Here is an 18,619-nt window from a genome sequence, read left to right on the forward strand (position 1 = left end):
ACGGTGTGTGCGTGTGTGTAAATAAAATAAATGGTACGATAAAAACGGCGAATCAATCGACACACCTGGAGGTTTAAAGTTTAGACGATAGAATAATCCTTGGAAGTTCCAGTTCCCACGGATGTGTCGGTCTTATCTTAAATAATAACGAGTAAAGATACTTGTGCTTGCATTTATACAACGTAAGGCGTGTATGTGACAAGTGGGAATATTCGTAGACGAGTTTCTTTCGTTTTCTAGCAAAACTCGTCTAACGAGAGCAGAAAAAAGAACAAAACCTCGTTTTACGAAATGCGATTTTGGTAAGCGCCACGTGCGATAACGTTATCTCTAGTAAATAAACAAAAACAGATTCGCATGCAAGATAACATAAATGTTTGAAACGCGATTTTGGTAAGCGCCACGCGCGATAACGTTATCTCTAGTAAATAAACAAAAACAGATTCGCATGCAAGATAACATAAATGTTTTCGCAATCCTATACGCTATGAAATTCTTTCTCGTAACAATGGTGTTCCGACGTGGTTTCAAGAAACGGTTTTGCGTGACGGCAGTCACTTCCGTGTCCCTTATTCTCGATAACACGTTATCGCCACGAAACCGATATTTTCGGTCGGAAGCTCGCGAAACTGGGGTTTCCGCTGTTAACCCGCAGGAGAGAATATCATTTGTCAATGGTAACGATCCATTAGGATAATGGAGCGTTCGTGAGTATCTATCCGGAATCCGGCGTTTCCTCGTTAATCGTATACCGCTCGCTCCATTTTCCCGCTCGCGTTGGAAAATTCTTCACGATCCTCGTAATATCGTACGAAGAGACCGCGCGACGAACGAACGATTCGAACGAGTGTCCTACGCGAATTCTACCGACAGAGGGAGGAATTTCACCTTCGAATTTAAACACAACCTGGAGGAGCGAAAATTTGTTTACAGGAATTCAGCGATGCTGTAATCGAAATCGTTTCTTCGGACGTGAAGAAAGAAGATCGTGGTCATCGCGAATAGTCATCGTCGTTATACATATTTATTTATATATATATATATATATAGTTGTTTTTTTTTTTTTACTTTTTTTTTCGTTTGGTTCGATGGATCTTAGACACTGGTCTCGTCTAAGATCCATCTGAAATTCTAGGTGTTCGTCGTGTCGTAGCTCTTGTACGTGTGAGAGGACCTCTTGTGCCTGACGGTGCAGAAGAGGATCATGCTTGCCACCTGTCCAAACAGCTGAAGAAAAGCGACGACGAGACCAACGGTCCCGACCACGTGCAGCCTCGTTACCAACCACATCTGTATCGCCGAGGCGCAGCCTTCCTTGTACCAGAGCTCCTTGTTTCGTTCCTCAGGGTCGAGGCGACCGCAGTACCGTTCTCTCTTTATGCAACAGGAGTCCGGTACGCGGTCCTCCGTTGGCCAGGCGTCGATCTGGTACCAGTCCATGTAGTCCTCCACGCCGCAACAGTGGAACTGAAATCGTTGGGGAAGGTTAGCTCTGTTGGATGATTGAAAGATTTGTCTCTTAAATTTCTGGGTGTTTACAGTTTTTGATACTTAGAAATTTGCTTGTTTTGACTGCCAAGTGTCTATGGGAAGATTAGCGTAGGAGATTTTTGAGGGATAAAGGGAATCGATCGAATTTGCGATCTCCGAGAGGCAAGTTTCGACTCTGACGCATATTGGCAGGAAATAAAGAGAGTATAGGGGGGAAAGGAAATGGTAAACAATCTAGAGGACTTGTCAGTCACCTGATCTAACCTAAGAGTATCTTAGACATAAGTTTCCCTTGCGTAAAGGTTTCATAGTTCTTGGAGTCCTCCTACGGCGATTATGGTTACGCGAAGGTTGTTCAAAAACCTCTGCGTTTGACAAGAGAATGTTCTCACGAGTAGGATATTAGCAATTTCCTATAGCCCTTCATATTACATATCTAAAGGCAAAAATTCTTATGACCAGTCTGACTCGACATAGGACCGCCAAGTGTCAAGGTAAAACAAGGTGCTCTGCACGGTTGAAATCTAACGCTGTCTCTCTATCGATGGAGCATGGAAGATACACCATCGTTAAAAATACGCTCAATGTCACCGCTACAAAATTGCAGTTTGCTCATTATTGTAGTATCGTAATTTTAAGAAGAAAATGTGACGAACATGAAAGAGGCGGGAAGAACCCCGGCGACGAGAGGCCCACGAAGGGGCTGGCTACAAAGTGTGGCGAGCGAGGGATGAAAAGAGAGTGTTGTTAAAAAAGTCGAGAAGCGTGGGTCAAAGTCACGTGTATTATAGTTATCTGTATATTTCTCTTAATAAACATCTATTTATATTTCTAATTACACATTATTGCAACGCGACAAAGTTGTTCATATTCACCTCCGAGTGTATGTGGTCCCATATAGCAGGAAGTGTTCCAGGCTCCCTGGTCAAATTGTAATGTTTCTCGATCCCGAAGAGCAGCTCCTCCTTCAAGCTCTGCGCCAGACGTTCCCTGAAGATGAAGGCCAGGGTGCCCAGCATAAATTCAGCCAGGAACATCAGTATCACCAGGCCGAAGTACTGCAACCAAGAAGAATCGCGTTAGACAGGAAACGTGGAAGTAAAGCTGAGGGACGGGTTAATACGAACCGTGATCAGCATGCATCTAGATTGAAACCATGCACCGCAGCATCCGAAGAAGGCGATCACGAAGGTCACGCATCCGGCGGCCAGCAGCAGCAAGTCAGCTGACGCGAAACTGTAGTGCGGCACCAAGGCCGTGTATCCGGAGTATGCCAATCGTAGCCAGAGGCCTGCACCCAAAATTCCGCAAGCGCATAACTGTAAAGAACATTACGCCGGTTCAGGAACGTACAGTAGCCTGGCCTGAATGCGCTCAACTATGAAGCGCAGCTTTGCGCCAAGCAGAACGACACTTTTTTTCTCTTTCTTCTTTTTCACATGCAAAACCGCCGCGCTAACGCGTGCCATTGTGACACAGCGTGGCACCATTAGCGGCACGAATCGCGGTAACTACCGAAGAGACGATAAAACCGGGTGCCTTATCACCGTAGAAAGGTGTCGCGCCGTGAAATTATTCGAAAGGAAGAAGGGAGACGGTGCGTGATAGCAGTGTCGACACAAGGCCGGGCTCTCCTTGACGATTCAGCGCACAATTACGCGGGAAAGCCGCTTCCGCGTGTGCGAGCGTTACGAAACCTCGCGAAATCGCGAGGTCGACGACGGACCAACTTCCATTGCTATTCGACCTTTTAACCACCGCGCAACTTTCGATTCCACGCGTTCCGAATACTTCGTCAAACCCGAGGAGTCGTTGAATTATGTAGAGGAGGACGAAATCGCTTCCACGCTTGTTCAGTGTCTACGCGTAACCGTGAGTAAAATGTGGGTCGTTCGCGAGTAAGCATGTGTGTGCGTATATTGAAATGCTAATGGGGAGACTCTAACCGGGGAATTCGACGAACTTTTCCTCTTTTCACTGATGGAACGGCGAATGTGTCGCTAGTAGAACGTGAAACTCGTCAGATTTCGAGTTTACGCGCTCGATTCACGGTTTAACGGCTGAGACCAGTGGCCGGGAGTTTGAAAAGGGGCAAATTATGGTTAGGTTAGGCGAAACAGAGTTTCTGGGTAAAGTATCGGTGACAGCGAGATTGGAAGGGATATCGACCTTTACTACGGAGATTGTTGCGGTTTAGTAATTTGCCGTGGTGGTGTACTTTGTCTTCCGCGGATCCTGTGCGAGATTAAAGCCGCGGTTGTACGGAGAGTGGACGTCATTTACGATTTCTACAGTTCCTTTGTTCAACTGCTTCAATTTCAGCTCGTCATCCGCGAGCCTGTCCATTATATCTGGCAGTATTGTTGGAACGGATAATACACATAAACCGGCTTTATTGCTCCGCATTTCGGAAGCAATATTATAGGTTAGTACAGTTCTTAGCGCTTTCACAGTCTGATTCTGCGAGGCTGACAGTATCTACCTGTGGCGTTACCAGGTTTCCAAAACCGCAGAAGGCTAATATTAGCTGCCGGTTGACCGATTAAAGTTGAGAGTTGCGCCGGTATCGATGGACCTGTGTTTAATAACAGCGGCTGAGGTACTGAGGATTGTTTGATGAAAGCAGGTGAAATGGTGGCGAAATATGAAGATTTTCGAAGACACAAAAAATTCATAATAAATACATTTTCAATAAAGTTAAAATTCACGCTGGTACTAATAAATTTAAGGATTCTCGGATGAAAGCAGGTGAAATAGCGGCGAAACATGAAAATTTCCAAAATCATAAAGATTGATATTAGTTGCCAGTTGACCGATTGAAGTCAGCACCCACGCTGGTATCAGCGAATCTAAGAATTTTCGAATATAAACAGCGGAAACATCGATGAAACGTGAAAATTTCCAAAAGCATAAAAACTAATATTAATTTCCAGTTGACCGATTAACGACAAGACTCCCGATGGTACGAATGAATCTAAGTTTAATAAAAGCAGCTGGAATACTAAGGATTCTTTGATGAAAGCAGCTGAAATAGTGGCGAAACGTGAAAATTTCCAAAATCGTAAAGACTAATATTAATTGCCAGTCAAAATTCACGCTGGTACCAATGAATTTAAGGTCTCTGTGACAAAAGTAACCGAAATACTAGGGAAACACGGAAATTTACAAACCCACAAAGGCTAATATTAGTTGCCAGTTGACCTCACACTAGTAGATATCGATGAAAGAAGCTGAAATACTAGCGAAACGTAAAGTCAAATTCTCCCGAAAAAATCTGTAAAAATCAAAGCCTACACGTTGAGTCAGGACACTCGGTATACAAGTAGCATTTAGCTAGCAATTTGTCAAGCGAGTCGCGGGCGGATAAGACAACGGTTAATCTCCATGGAGAACCGCCGCTGGCAGAATATTGACCCTTGGTGTAAATTAGCATGAGCGTGGTAACGACAGACCGCGTTATCCAATCCGGTCAAACTAGTTCGAATGAAGTAATTTAAGCGTCGGAGAGTTTAGGATCGAGGCGGAATCGCGCGACCCAATATCGAGCGGGTTTCGCGTGTTTTATCGAAGCGCAGCATCGCGGCCACGATCGGTTGCCGCGAGGAATGAATGAACGGAACGGTCTTGAGTTGATCGAACGATTAAACACCGCTCGATTTACGTCGCTCGTGAAACAGGGTACCGTTAAAGCATCAACCATGGTGGATGTAACGGCCAACGTTGATTAGCAAAGCGACTGCGTGCACACGCGAAATTGCACACGTAATTTCAGCCTGGTAACGTGCAATTAAGGGCGCAACGGGTATAATAAGGCTCGTGGAAAATTGTATCTCTGTTGAAAATAGTTGGATAATTTATTCTCGTCGGGTGGAATCACGTCGAAGTTGGGAAACTTTGTCAAGAGTGTTCAAAGGGTTGAAAACTTCGGAAATTCTTCGGAGTAAGTGGAAAATTGTTAGTGTCAATGTCGTCGAAATGCGGCGACAAATGTGGAATCAGACTGAAATTATAAAATTTATCTCGAGTGTTCAAAGTGTTAAAAATTTCAAAAATTCTTCGAAACAAATAGAAAATTGTTAGGTCCAATATCGTCGAAGCGAGGCGATAAACGTGGAATCACACTTAAATTGGAAAATTTATCTCGAGTGTTCAAGGGGTTAAAAATTTCGGAAATTCTTCGAAATAGGTAGAAAATCGTATTTTTGGTATCAATCGTGAAATTGGTGTCAATATCCTTGGAACACGGTGATAAACGAGGAAAATTTATCTCGAGTGTTCAAAGGGTTAAAAATTCCGGAAATTCTCCGAAGTAAAATTCGGAGTATTAAAAAATTCGGAAATTCTTCGATTTGACAAGTGTGAAATCACGTTGAAGTTGGCAAATTTATCAAGATTGTTCAAAGGGTTAAAAATTCCCGCGGATAATTCCAAAAAGTTAGGAAATCATTAGTACCAATGTCGTCGAAACGCGATGACAAGTGTCAAATCACTTCGAAATTAGAAAATTTATCACGAGTGTTCAAAGTGTTAAAAATTTCGGAAATTCTTCGAAATAAAATTCGGAGGGTTAAAACATTCGAAAATTCTTCGATTTCATAAGTGTCGAATTGCGTTGAAATTGAACAATTTATCACGAGTGTTCAAAGTGTTAAAAATTTCGGAAATTCTTCGAAATCAAATTCGGAGGGTTAAAACATTCGAAAATTCTCCGATTTCATAAGTGTCGAATCGCGTTGAAGTTGGACAATTTATCACGAGTGTTCAAAGTGTTAAAAATTTCGGAAATTCTTCGAAATAAAATTCGGAGGGTTAAAACATTCGAAAATTCTCCGATTTCATAAGTGTCGAATCGCGTTGAAGTTGGACAATTTATCACGAGTGTTCAAAGTGTTAAAAATTTCGCGGATTCTTCGAAAGAGCCATAAAATCGTCGGTGCGAACGTGGTCGAAACACGGCGACAACTGTGGAATTAAACGAACGGCGAACGGTAATAGCGCGCACCTGTTGAAAGATTTACAAGGAAAAGTCTCAGCGGACTCTCGTTGGTCGCGAGCGTTTTCTCGAGTGTACCGTAAGTAAGTAAGTAAGTAAGTTCATAGCTCATAGAGCACGGTTCAACGTCCTATTTAAGAGGCTGCGCGCGGAGAGGGCCGAGACGATTTCAAGTGGCACGATAAATTCGAGAGGAGAGACAGTGCCGCACGGTGGAATGCACCGGGAATGACAATGCGCATCGATTTAATCGCTCGCGTGGGCCGTTCCTACTGTTCTGCTCGCGCTCATTTGCAACATCGCGTTCAGAGGGAACTCTCGATGGAAATGAACATTAGGTCGGACGTGACACGCTTAAAACCGTACCTAGCCACGCGTGTTTTTTCGTCTCGCGTGCCGCACTGTCAGCGGAATCGCCGACAATATTTATTTTTAACCGATCGCAGAGTGAGAAAGAAGGCTTTTATGGACGATGATGAAAGGAACGGGGTCGGATGTTACGCGTCATAATTATTACGCAGTTCCTTGAAATCTGAATAAACGGACGACGACAAGGTGATTAGAAGCGTTACTAATAATTCCTCGTCTTTAATCCTTCTAACGCTGAATAATTTTCATGTAAATTGTTGCTAAGGATGCAGTACGATTTATCACCATCGTTTCTGCGAACGCGGTGTTCGTTTTATTTTAAGAAATTCTGTAATATGTCAACGACATTCTTTTTTAACACTTTCCAAGCGCAACTTTGACGTCGCTCATGTTTAATCCTTTTACCTCTGAATAATTTTCACGTAAATTGTTCGAAAGGACGAAGTACGATTTATGGCAATAATTTCTACGAACGCAATGTTTATTTTATTTTAATAAATTTAACAATATATTAATGACACTTTTTTAATATTTTTGGAGCACAAACAGTAGCTTTAATAATTTTCATATAAATTGTTACTAAGGATAAAGTACGAATTATGGCGATAATTTCTACGAACGCAATGTTTATTTTATTTTAATAAATTTAACAATATATTAATGACACTTTTTTAATATTTTTGGAGCACAAACAGTAGCTTTAATAATTTTCACATAAATTGTTACTAAAGATAAAGTACGAATTATGGCGATAATTTCTACGAATGAAATGTTTATTTTATTTTAAGAAACCTAACGATATGTTAATGACATTCTTTTGTTTTTAGTTTTGGAGCACAAATAGTAGCTTTAACAATTTATATGTAAATTTTTACTAAAAATGAAGTACGATTTGTGACAATCATTACTAGGAACGCAACATTTACTTTATTTTAATAAATTTAGTAATATGTTAATGACATTCTTTTTAACACTTTCGGACCTCAAGCGATAGCTTTAATGTTACTATAACAGTAGTCGCTCGTGAATAATTTTCTTGTAAATTGATGCGAAAAATGAAGCACGATTTGTGACGATCATTACTACGAGCGCAATACTTATTTTACTTCGATAAATTCAATAATACATTAACGGCATTTTTTTCAACACGTACTCTACCAGTCAAAATTTTTGGGACCACTGCTATCTATTCTTTACAAATTTGCAATTAACCTTGCAGAAACCAATAGCAATTTATTTCGTCGCGGTAAATTTGGGTAATAAAAGAAGTCGTTAAAATTATTTAAAAATTTTTTACGTTTCTTTCAAATTGCATAGCTTGTAACGCACAATGGTCTGGAACTTTTGATCGCCGCGTAAGTAGAATTAGCAAAAAGCATTACGTACCCAAATGAGAACGTTGAGGGAACAGAAGACGTGCCTGATGCACGTGTATCCTGTGCGGCCCATGGCTCGATCCTTCACGAGGGTCCTCACGACGAAAAGGCTGGCAGTGTTTCCTAGAAAGACGTGGAATCCGATGAATCTGGTGTTTACACCGCCTCCAAGCCACTTTTACCGACTCTCGCACCTGCTCCACGGACCCTCGAACACGTGAAAATACCGCGAAACCAGCCACGTGAGCGTTAACTAATGCAATACTCGCTTTCCGTTACGAATTTCAATTAGCGTACGCAGACCGGTTGGGTCGTTAACATTCGTATTCACAAGCGGCTAGCTCACCCGAGAACTTTCGCTGTTTACTCTCGCGTGAGTCACGATCGATCGAGATCGCGAGGCGAAAAGCACGCGGGATCGTGACCGAGCGAGCACTTTGATTAAATACGTAATAGAAGAGGAACTGAGAGCATTGTACCGAAATGACCAACACACCGGTCTCTCCGACCACCGGGGAAACTTGAAACAAGCAACGCGGGAAAGAGGACAAGAAGAGGTGGAGGAAGATGAAGATAAAGGCTGAAAAGCACGCGTGACGATATTACGAATTCCGGCAGCGTGCAGGAGAATGTGGAAAAATAAAGAAAAATAGAAGAAAATAAATCTACCGTCGCTACTGAATATCAAAACTTACAGTGAACTTTTGAGGTAAAAATTCTCATCCTTGAGACGATTCTCGACGTGTCTCCACAGGAGTGTAGATTATTTTCTGGGAATAGTCAGCGACACGAGTAACGCGCGAAAATATCGAACGTGCGAATGATAACCGGTCGACTGACGATCGGCCTGGCCGTTTGGCAGGCGATCCTCATCGGACGAGGATCCGTTCCGGTGTGTTCGGAACCAGGTTGATACGATTGGCTGTGGCCCCTTCTGGGCCTTCTAGGTCCCCTAACGGGACACCCTGCCGACAGCAAGGCCTCTCACCTATACGCGATCCCGATCACGATCGCGTGGGTCCGCGGTAGAGGTAACGATCACCTCGTGGAAAGGTGTGCTCTGTGCACGGAGACGTCACTTTCCTACGAGCGGCTGTTCAGAGCCGACGCCAAGGTCGCCGGAAATCTACGATCGTGTTTTCCGACTGAGTCCCTGTCACGTTTCTGACAAACGCTTCTCACGCGAGCAGCGAGTGATTGTAGACGAAATGGATATTGTTTGGGTCGGGGCTTGAGTGTTCGAGTACTTGGACTGCTGCTCAATTTAGAGCCGAGAATTCGGATTTCCGGGTATTCGAATATTTGGATTGCTACTCAATTTAGAGCCGAGAATTCGGATTTGCGGGTATTCGAATACTCAAATTGCTACTCAATTTAGAGCCGAGAATTCGGATTTCCGGGTATTCGAATATTTGGATTGCTACTCAATTTAGACCGGAGCGTCCGAATTTTCAGCGTTCGAGTACTCAAATTGCTACTCAATTTAGAGCCGAGAATTCGGATTTCCGGGTATTCGAATATTTGGATTGCTACTCAATTTAGACCGGAGCGTCCGAATTTTCAGCGTTCGAGTACTCAAATTGCTACTCAATTTAGAGCCGAGAATTCGGATTTGCGGGTATTCGAATACTTGGATTGCTACTCAATGTAGAGCCGAGGATTCGGATTTACGGGTATTCGAATACTCAAATTGCTACTCAATTTAGAGCCGAAAATTCGGATTTCCGGGTATTCGAATATTTGGATTGCTACTCAATTTGGACCGGAGCGTCCGAATTTTCAGCGTTCGAGTACTCAAATTGCTACTCAATTTAGAGCCGAGAATTCGGATTTGCGGGTATTCGAATACTTGGATTGCTACTCAATGTAGAGCCGAGGATTCGGATTTACGGGTATTCGAATACTCAAATTGCTACTCAATTCAGAGCCGAGTATCCGGACTTACGGATATCTGAACCTTGAGTATCTGAGTAATCGGATAGCTACTCAATTTAGAGCTGAGAATTCAGATTTACGGCTATCCCAATCTTGAGTATTTCAGTACTCGAGTAGCTACTCAATTTATATCCAAGTTATCCGGGTACTCGAGTGATTTAAATTCGAATATCCGCAATTCACAGTCTATCTAATAAATATCAGTATCTCACAGTCTCCTATACGAACTAATTTTCGTCTTCTTTAACCTTAACCTAAACTTTACCCAAACTTACATCCTTCAATGAAAGTCCAGACAAGAAAAGCTTCATATTTGTGTAATTAACAATTTTCAACCCGAATCCAGATACCCAAATACTCGAATATTACCCAGACACACTCGAGTACTCGGACACACATTTCGATTACGAGCACTTCGCATACTCACATATCCGGATAGTAAAAGCTCCAGTTTAGCCATACCCAAGAACTAATTGACACGAACCTAGATAAAATATTTACCTTATCACCCGATCAACGTGTCAGATCTCTCTGATTGTTCATTCGCGATCACCACCGCTCTTAGATTGTACGCGCGAGACACCGAAGGAAACACGACAGCAGTCTCGTTTCGAATTGTAAAGGCAACGAGGAAGATTTCACGGGACACGGTCACCTTATCGGAAGTTGAGATCTCGCGGAACAGTGCCGGCATGTTCGACACATTTTTTTCATGCATTAAACATGCTGGATCGCGCTCGCGCGCCTCTAAATAATGGATCCAGTGGCGCGAGTCGAACGCACGAATGAAACATCGAAAAAACACACTACGTTTATCCTCTCCGAGCTACACGTTGTTCCAATTAATCCTAACTATCGCTAACACCACCTTCCTCTTCTCTCTTTTTCCTTTAATTAGGATCAACGACGATTTCACTGATTCACCACAGATTTCACCGGCTATCCTCTTCCATACGCTTGCGTATGCATATCTAAAAAGCAAAGTCGAGTGTAGAGAATAGCTACGCGTTTTATCTGGCTCTCTAATCCAAGTAGAAGAAACCTATCGCATTTTTACGTTAAACGAGTTAACCGTAGGAACGTCGCGACGCGAATTTCTCACCTGAACGCGCTCGACTGACAAGCGTCTCTCTCTCTTTGCGCAGGTGAGGCGCCTCTGTTCGAGACGCGCGCGAAAAGAAAAAATGGGAAAAAAAGGGGGACCGTGACACGGCTTATCTCCGAGGAGCCCACAGACTGTGACATTAATTTCCCTACGTTCGTCGCCGCGCGTTTCTGCAACGGCGAAACGACGGGAATAACGCGGCGGTAAAATGGAATTCTCGAGCGTCGCCGTTGGAAGGATCGTGACTGGTTGCTTGCAAAGTATTTCGCGCTCGAGTCGAAGAAGAAAAGCGTGATTTATGCGCAGGTACGAAGATGAGATTTACAGCCTTCGATACGATTTGTCTTCTAGTCACAGTGAACAGGCGCGTTTGGTCGCGCGTTAAAATTCGTTTCTCCTTGGAAGGTTGCCATTCTCCGTCGTTCTACGGCGTTAAAGAGAATAACTGAATTTTACAACTTCGTTCGAGTATTCTTATCAAGATTGGATAATATTGATTCGCGTTATCACGTAACAGAACGTTGTTGTAGATGTGTTCTAGCACACGTGGTTACGTTAGTTGTTTGTAGAACGGTTAGGCGTTGGTTGAAGAAACGAGAGTAGAGGAACGATTGCTGCTCTTGAATACTTGCAGAGGTATGCAAAGTATCCCTGTACTGTTGATAAATAATCGATGGGAATATTATAGATTCTTCGAGGTGCTCTCGAGTTTCCTTTGTATCACGCATATTCGATCAGGAGGTGTCACCTTGCGAAATGAGACGCCGCCCTCTGACACATCCGGGGAATTTTGCAATCTAAAGTTACAACGCGATCTCATAACCAAATGTCTCGTAACTGTTCAAGGTGAACTACGAAATTCTGGACGAAAGGGAAAAATTTCGAGGGAGATATTTGGGCGAGATTTAGAAGAAATCCTTGAGGGTTGATCGTGTTTGAAGTCAATTTGTGCGAGGCGAAGATTTGGAGGAAAAGGTGTGGGAAGAGGGAAACGAAATTCGTGGAAGATATATGTAGGAATCCTCGAAAAGGTGTGTGAAGAGGGGAAAAAAATCGCGAAAGAAAATGTGGAGGATTAGTCACACTTGAAAATCAATTCGTACGAGACCAAAAATCTGGATAAAAAGGTCTGAAAAAGGGAAAAAAATCGCGAAAGAAAATGTGGAGGATTAATCACACTTGAAATCAATTCGTACGAGACCAAAAATCTGGATAAAAAGGTCTGAAGAAAGGAAAAAAATCGCGAAAGAAAAGCTGGAGGATTAATCACACTTGAAATCAATTCGTACGAGACCAAAAATCTGGATAAAAAGGTGTGAAGAAGGGAAAAAAATCGCGAAAGAAAAGCTGGAGGATTAATCACACTTGAAAATCAATTCGTACGAGACCAAAAATCTGGAGGATTAATCACACTTGAATATCAATTCGTACGAGACCAAGAATCAGGAGGATTAATCACACTTGAAATCAATTCGTACGAGACCAAAAATCTGGATAAAAAGGTCTGAAGAAGGGAAAAAAATCGCGAAAGAAAAGCTGGAGGATAAATCACACTTGAAATCAATTCGTACGAGACTAAAAATCTGGATAAAAAGGTGTGAAGAAGGGAAAAAAATCGTGAAAGAAAAGCTGGAGGATTAATCACACTTGAATATCAATTCGTACGAGACCAAGAATCAGGAGGATTAATCACACTTGAAAATCAATTCGTACGAGACCAAAAATCTGGATAAAAAGGTGTGAAGAAGGGAAAAAAATCGTGAAAGAAAAGCTGGAGGATTAATCACACTTGAAATCAATTCGTACGAGACCAAAAATCTGGATAAAAAGGTGTGAAGAAGGGAAAAAAATCGCGAAAGAAAAGCTGGAGGATTAATCACACTTGAAATCAATTCGTACGAGACCAAAAATCTGGATAAAAAGGTGTGAAGAAAGGAAAAAAATCGCGAAAGAAAAGCTGGAGGATTAATCACACTTGAATATCAATTCGTACGAGACCAAAAATCAGGAGGATTAATCACACTTGAATATCAATTCGTACGAGACCAAAAATCTGGATAAAAAGGTCTGAAGAAGGGAAAAAAAGTCGTGAATGAAAAGCCTCGAAGGTTAATCATACTTGAAATCAATTCAAAATAGGCAAAAATTCTGGATAAAAAGGTATGTAGGGGAGAGTCGTGCAGTACCGGCCAAAGCTAGATCTCGCTTATACTGTTAGTTGACTGCACTATTGATGGAAAAACAAACGAATACTACAGCCCTGAGAAATGTTTTCCGGCGACGTTCTTTTTTCTTCGGTATTACCTGAGTTCCAAGACGTTTCACGTTTACGCTGGTGTTCCGTACGACGAAAGTTATTTTTCATAGCTGCAATGGTTGGGCTCGCGTGGAGTGTACGGATGAAGAAAATATCGATGCCTAAGTAAAAGTTCTATTCTACTTTTAAACGATTTTTACTAACATTGTTTATTACTCAGACCTTCAAATCTACCAACTAAGTAGCTGGCCGGTACTGCGCGACAATTTTTCGCTCGCTGCAAATTACAACTTTTTTATTTCTAAAATTTAAGAAAAACCATTTGTCCCCTTTTATCAAGCACCCTTTGTACTACAAATGACTTTTTTCAAATTTCATTTTTACCAACGTTAGCCCAAGGTATAGTACAGAAACTTAGAGGGGCCGGTACTGCACGACTCTCCCCTGAGTAATGAAAAGAATTCGCGAAAGAAAACTCTGGAGGATTAATCACATTTGCAAATGAACTCATTCTAAGGAAAAATTCTGGATGAAAAAGTGAGTAAAGAAGAAGAAAAAAATTCGTAAAAGAAAAGCCTGGTACTTGATATGAATTCATACGAGGCGAAAATTCAGAATAAAAAAGGTGTGTAGGTAATGAAAAAAAAATTCGCGGAAGAAAAGCCTGGACGCTAGCCTTAACCACGCTGGAAAATCAATTCCAAAAATTCCGAATGAAAAACTGCATTCAAGAGGCCAAACGAAACGAGAAAAAAAAATCCGAAACAGATATTCGACCGAGATTCAAAAGAAAAGCCTCGAGAGTTAATCGTACTTGAAATCAATTCGTACGAGGCGAAATGGAACCGCAAACGCGGGGCCGGCTAATGAACGGCGAAGAGAATGGCGAGGGGGCGTAGGAACGGTCCCCCTTGCCACGACTTCCTGCCAATTGCGGACAATTTGTGTGATCATCTATGATCTCTCCCCGCGCGTCGCCTCTACCTCTGTTCCCGGTGTGGACGGTGCTTAAGCGTAAGAGTTAACGCGACACGATTCTCTTTTTCTCCCGTCTCTTTCTCGCTCACGTATCAAAGGCCGTGCGTTAACGCGTCCTACGCGGCTCACTTCCCACGTGACGTAACCCCGAGGAAAGGAACGACGAGCACGGAATATGCCGCACCGACATTAGCCCTATCTATCCAACATGCGTCGCGAGATCTGCACGACTCTGCTGGTGTCGTGTCGATCGAAATGCTCCTTGCATCCAGATTTACAATTTTCACGCAGGAAATCGCCTTTCTTTGTAGATCCAACGTGTATCGTAGGCGTCAGGATGTGGGGAGGTTGTGGAATCGGTCGGTAGTTGGAGTAGAGATGTTTCGAGTGTCGAGATGAACGAATTGACAAGTGTAAGTAGTTAAGGAGATGAAACCTCGGTCAGGACTGTACGAAGAAAGGTTCGGAACCTGGGAGCAAAGTTAGATTTGCCTTTCATGTGAGTTTTACGAAACATTAGTGGCAATTAACTCTTCGTAGGCAATCTGGGTCACTAATGACCCAAGGGAAATTTCACTCTCGGATTTTTATTTTCATTGAAGAAAGTTTGAAACGTTCGATTTAACGAACAATCGTACAATGCAGTAGAGACTTTTTGAAAGCTTAGAATAGTAAAGAAATTAAACTTGGACACAAACTACCAAGTGTGAAAAAAATATGTTTGCTTAAGGGAGATTAACACATTAAGGACCGCTCACGAGTTTTCTCGTGTTTCGCGACCCATCTGTCACGGACCGCTCATGAGTTTTCTCGTGCTGCGCGGCCCGTCTGTTACGGACGGATCACGAGACAAGCCCGTGTTTTCTACACGTTGTCTTTAGATGTCAATTACTTTGATACATTGTATCTACTTTGTCCATTTAAGTGTTTACATCAATAGTCAATGTATTAACCGTTTTCGTCTCATCCACACCGAAGAGATCAATCCCATTGGTGGAAACCGTACAGGTCAAGCTATGAAAGACTGTATAAATGCACGAACCCGAAATAAAAACAGCTTAGTCTCAGAGAAAATTCGACACGTTGCATTGCATTTTGGTGATTCGAATAGTCTTCGTCTTCGAAGCGAATCAAGATATATATGTAAATTTTGTATGGTTCCTCTTCATAGAGAAAAATCTTTCACGCAATATCATACTTTAAAAAAGTACTAGAAACTTTGGTAAAATTGATTTTTAAATAAAATTTTATGATAATTATTAAAAACCAATTTTTTTTAATAATTGCCTAAAATACATCCTATTTTACAATTTCTAAAAATTTCGTAAAAATTTATTTTTTAAGTAAAAATGTTATGATAATTATTAAAAAACATAATTTTTTTTCAATAATACCTAACATGCATCCTATTTTACAATTTCTGAAAGTTTCGCAAAAATTGCTTCGTAAATAAAAAAGTAATGAGGATTTTAGTAACGTGCAAGCTTGCCCAAAAACGTGCGGTCCTAGGCGTATGTCTTATAGATTTCTTAGCGGTCCTTAATGTGTTAACATTTGGAGATTTTCCAGTTGCAAAGGAAATACCGTTGAAGAAAGTTTGAAATATTGACTTAACGAACAATTGTATATTGCACAATAGTAGAGACTTCGACAAGTACTCCGGAATATTTTCAGACTTTTTCAAAGCTTAGAATAGTGAAAAAATTAGACTTGGACACAAACTGCCCAGTGTGAAAAAGTATAACATTTAGAGATTTTCCAGTTGTAAAGAAAATACCGTTAGTCGCAAGTCGTCGTTCTTTTATTCTGCAGAAACTCAAAATAGAATACAGCGTAGAGCGTGTGAAAGCGACGTAACGAGGTCGTAAATTAAAGCGTTAAGCGGCGACACCGTTAACCTGACTCAGTGCCTTTTCACATTTCTCAATTGATATTCAAAATTTTTAATCACAATCTTTCATTAAGCCTGTGTCGCATTCTGCTCGTTGGTAATTTCCGTATTGGCGAAAATTATCATACAGTGGTCAGCAATTAAGGCGCAGACGATTTTTTAAATACGCTACAACGGAAGAAGCAATTCGCCGACACGAAAGAGTTCACGTCGAACTTCCTTATCTCCCTCGAACTGGTATTTCGGTGCTTAACTAAGTTTACGACTCCGCTGTATAGCTTCCACCGGCTGTAAAACCCTACGTGCGTCGACATCGGTCAATCTTGCAGTTCCCCTGGTGTCGATCGAAATGCTCGTTGCATCCTGGTTTCAATTTTTCCGCGGTCTCCGTTCGAACTCAGGAATTCCCCTTTTTTCATCTTCCTCTTGATACTTGTATATACTTATGGTTAATGCGATATATCCAAACATTCCACGTTGAATGCAATTGTGACGATAGGATCGGCGTGGAAAAAAATCAGGCGCATCGATTACTGGAGGCGTAGAGATCGAGGAATCGTTTCCTTCTAAATCGAACGCACACTCGCAGATCAGACAGAATGTTTAGATGGCAATATTAATTTTTCGGTTAATATAGCACAGCCAAAAGTTCCACGTCGAATACAATTGTATTCTGTGACAATAGGATCGGCGTGAAAAAAAATCAGGCGCATCGATTACTGGAGGCGTAGAGATCGAGGAACCTTTTCCTTCTAAATCGAACGCACACTCGTAGATCAGACAGAATGTTTAGATGGCAATATTAATTTTTCGGTTAATATAGCACAGCCAAAAGTTCCACGTCGAATACAATTGTATTCTGTGACAATAGGATCGGCGTGGAAAAAAATCAGGCGCATTGATTACTGGAGGCGTAGAGATCGAGGAATTGTTTCCTTCCAAATCGAACGCAGACTCGTAGATTAGATAGAATATTCAGATGATATTAATTTTCTGGTTAATGCAGCATAGCCAAAAATTCCACGTTGAATGCAATTACTTTCTGACAATAGGATCGCCTTGAAAAAGTCACTCGCATCGATTACTGGAGGCGTAGAGATCGAGGAATCGTTTCCTTCCAAATCGAACGCAGACTCGTATATTAGATAGAGTATTCAGATGATAATATTAATTTTCTGGTTCATAAATTCCACATTGAGTGCAATTGTTTTCTGCGACAATAGGTTGACAATAGTATCATCGTGGAATAAAATCACTCGCGTTGATAACTGGAAGCGTAAAGATCGACGATCCTTGTCCTAAATCGAATGCACACCTTTCTCTTGATACTTCTATTAGGTTGGTGCAAGAATAATTGCAGTTTTGAAGTGTGAACTTTAAAATAACCATTCTAATCTATACATTTCTGCCAACGTAATACAAGTTTCTTTATTCCAGTATTATAGAATTCTGGTGTTCTAGAGCCGATGAACTCTTCAAATGCTTTGCTGCTTCAGTTTTCAAGTTCTTCTCATGCAGAAAGTTTTCCAGATGATTGAAGAGATGATAATCCGTCGGAGAAAGGTTTCGTATCCTAGTACATTAAGTTTTTGAACGGTTATTTGTGAGACACGTGGTCAGGCGTTGTCGTGCAATAGAATAGGTCCCTTCAGATTGACCAGTATCGGACATAAATCTCTCAACGTTTTATGCATTTTGTCGATTTCGTGACAGTATTCCACTGCTGTAACAGCTTCGCCAGGTTTGAGAAAATTGTAACGTCCCAGTTTACACTCGTGCAATAATATCGCTCGAATTTTCTCTTTTTCCATCTTTACTTTCCTGGCCAGATACAGCTACAAATAAACAGTCGGAAACAAGTCGCAGACATACATCGATAGAGCCAAGTTCGCGCTTTGAAATGGTACACTACATGAACGTAGACACAAAACAACTCACTTCAGACTGATAACTCAAGTTTTTAGCGGCGGAAACCGCAGTTATTTTTGCACCAACCTAATAGATTACATGAACATTCTGACGATAATATTAATTTTCTGGTTAGCACCTGCGACAATAGGATCATCGTAGAAAATCTTCAGACGCACCGCTTACGTTATCCCAACACTCTAATGGTAATATTAATTTTCTGGTTCATAAATTCCACGCATAAATTGAACCCAACTGTTATACCTTCCGCCGCGATACCTTCAATCTTGATACCGTCGCAGCGAAGGGGATCGCC

At 41.7% G+C, this 18,619-nt stretch overlaps 1 protein-coding gene across 2 annotated transcripts in view; it reads right to left on the reverse strand.

Moving 5' to 3' along the window:
• Positions 1-1,061: 1,061 nt before the first annotated feature.
• Positions 1,062-18,619, reverse strand: part of LOC108571536 (tetraspanin-9) — a 22,674-nt gene continuing 5,116 nt past the window's right edge. The window contains exons 1-5 of one of the 2 annotated variants that reach the window (XM_017933718.1): positions 8,925-9,108; positions 8,240-8,352; positions 2,619-2,810; positions 2,367-2,549; positions 1,062-1,467 (exon numbers count right to left, since the gene is read on the reverse strand). In XM_017933718.1, coding sequence (XP_017789207.1) covers positions 1,132-1,467; positions 2,367-2,549; positions 2,619-2,810; positions 8,240-8,302 — 774 coding nt within the window. In that variant the 5' untranslated portion in view covers positions 8,303-8,352; positions 8,925-9,108 and the 3' untranslated portion in view covers positions 1,062-1,131. Of the gene's footprint in view, positions 1,468-2,366; positions 2,550-2,618; positions 2,811-8,239; positions 8,353-8,924; positions 9,109-18,619 lie in introns of those variants that run through there. The other variant, XM_017933639.1, reaches the window with a different exon arrangement.

Source organism: Habropoda laboriosa, unplaced genomic scaffold, assembly GCF_001263275.1.
Source record: "Habropoda laboriosa isolate 0110345459 unplaced genomic scaffold, ASM126327v1 scaffold10, whole genome shotgun sequence".
Taxonomy (NCBI): Eukaryota; Metazoa; Arthropoda; class Insecta; order Hymenoptera; family Apidae; genus Habropoda; species Habropoda laboriosa.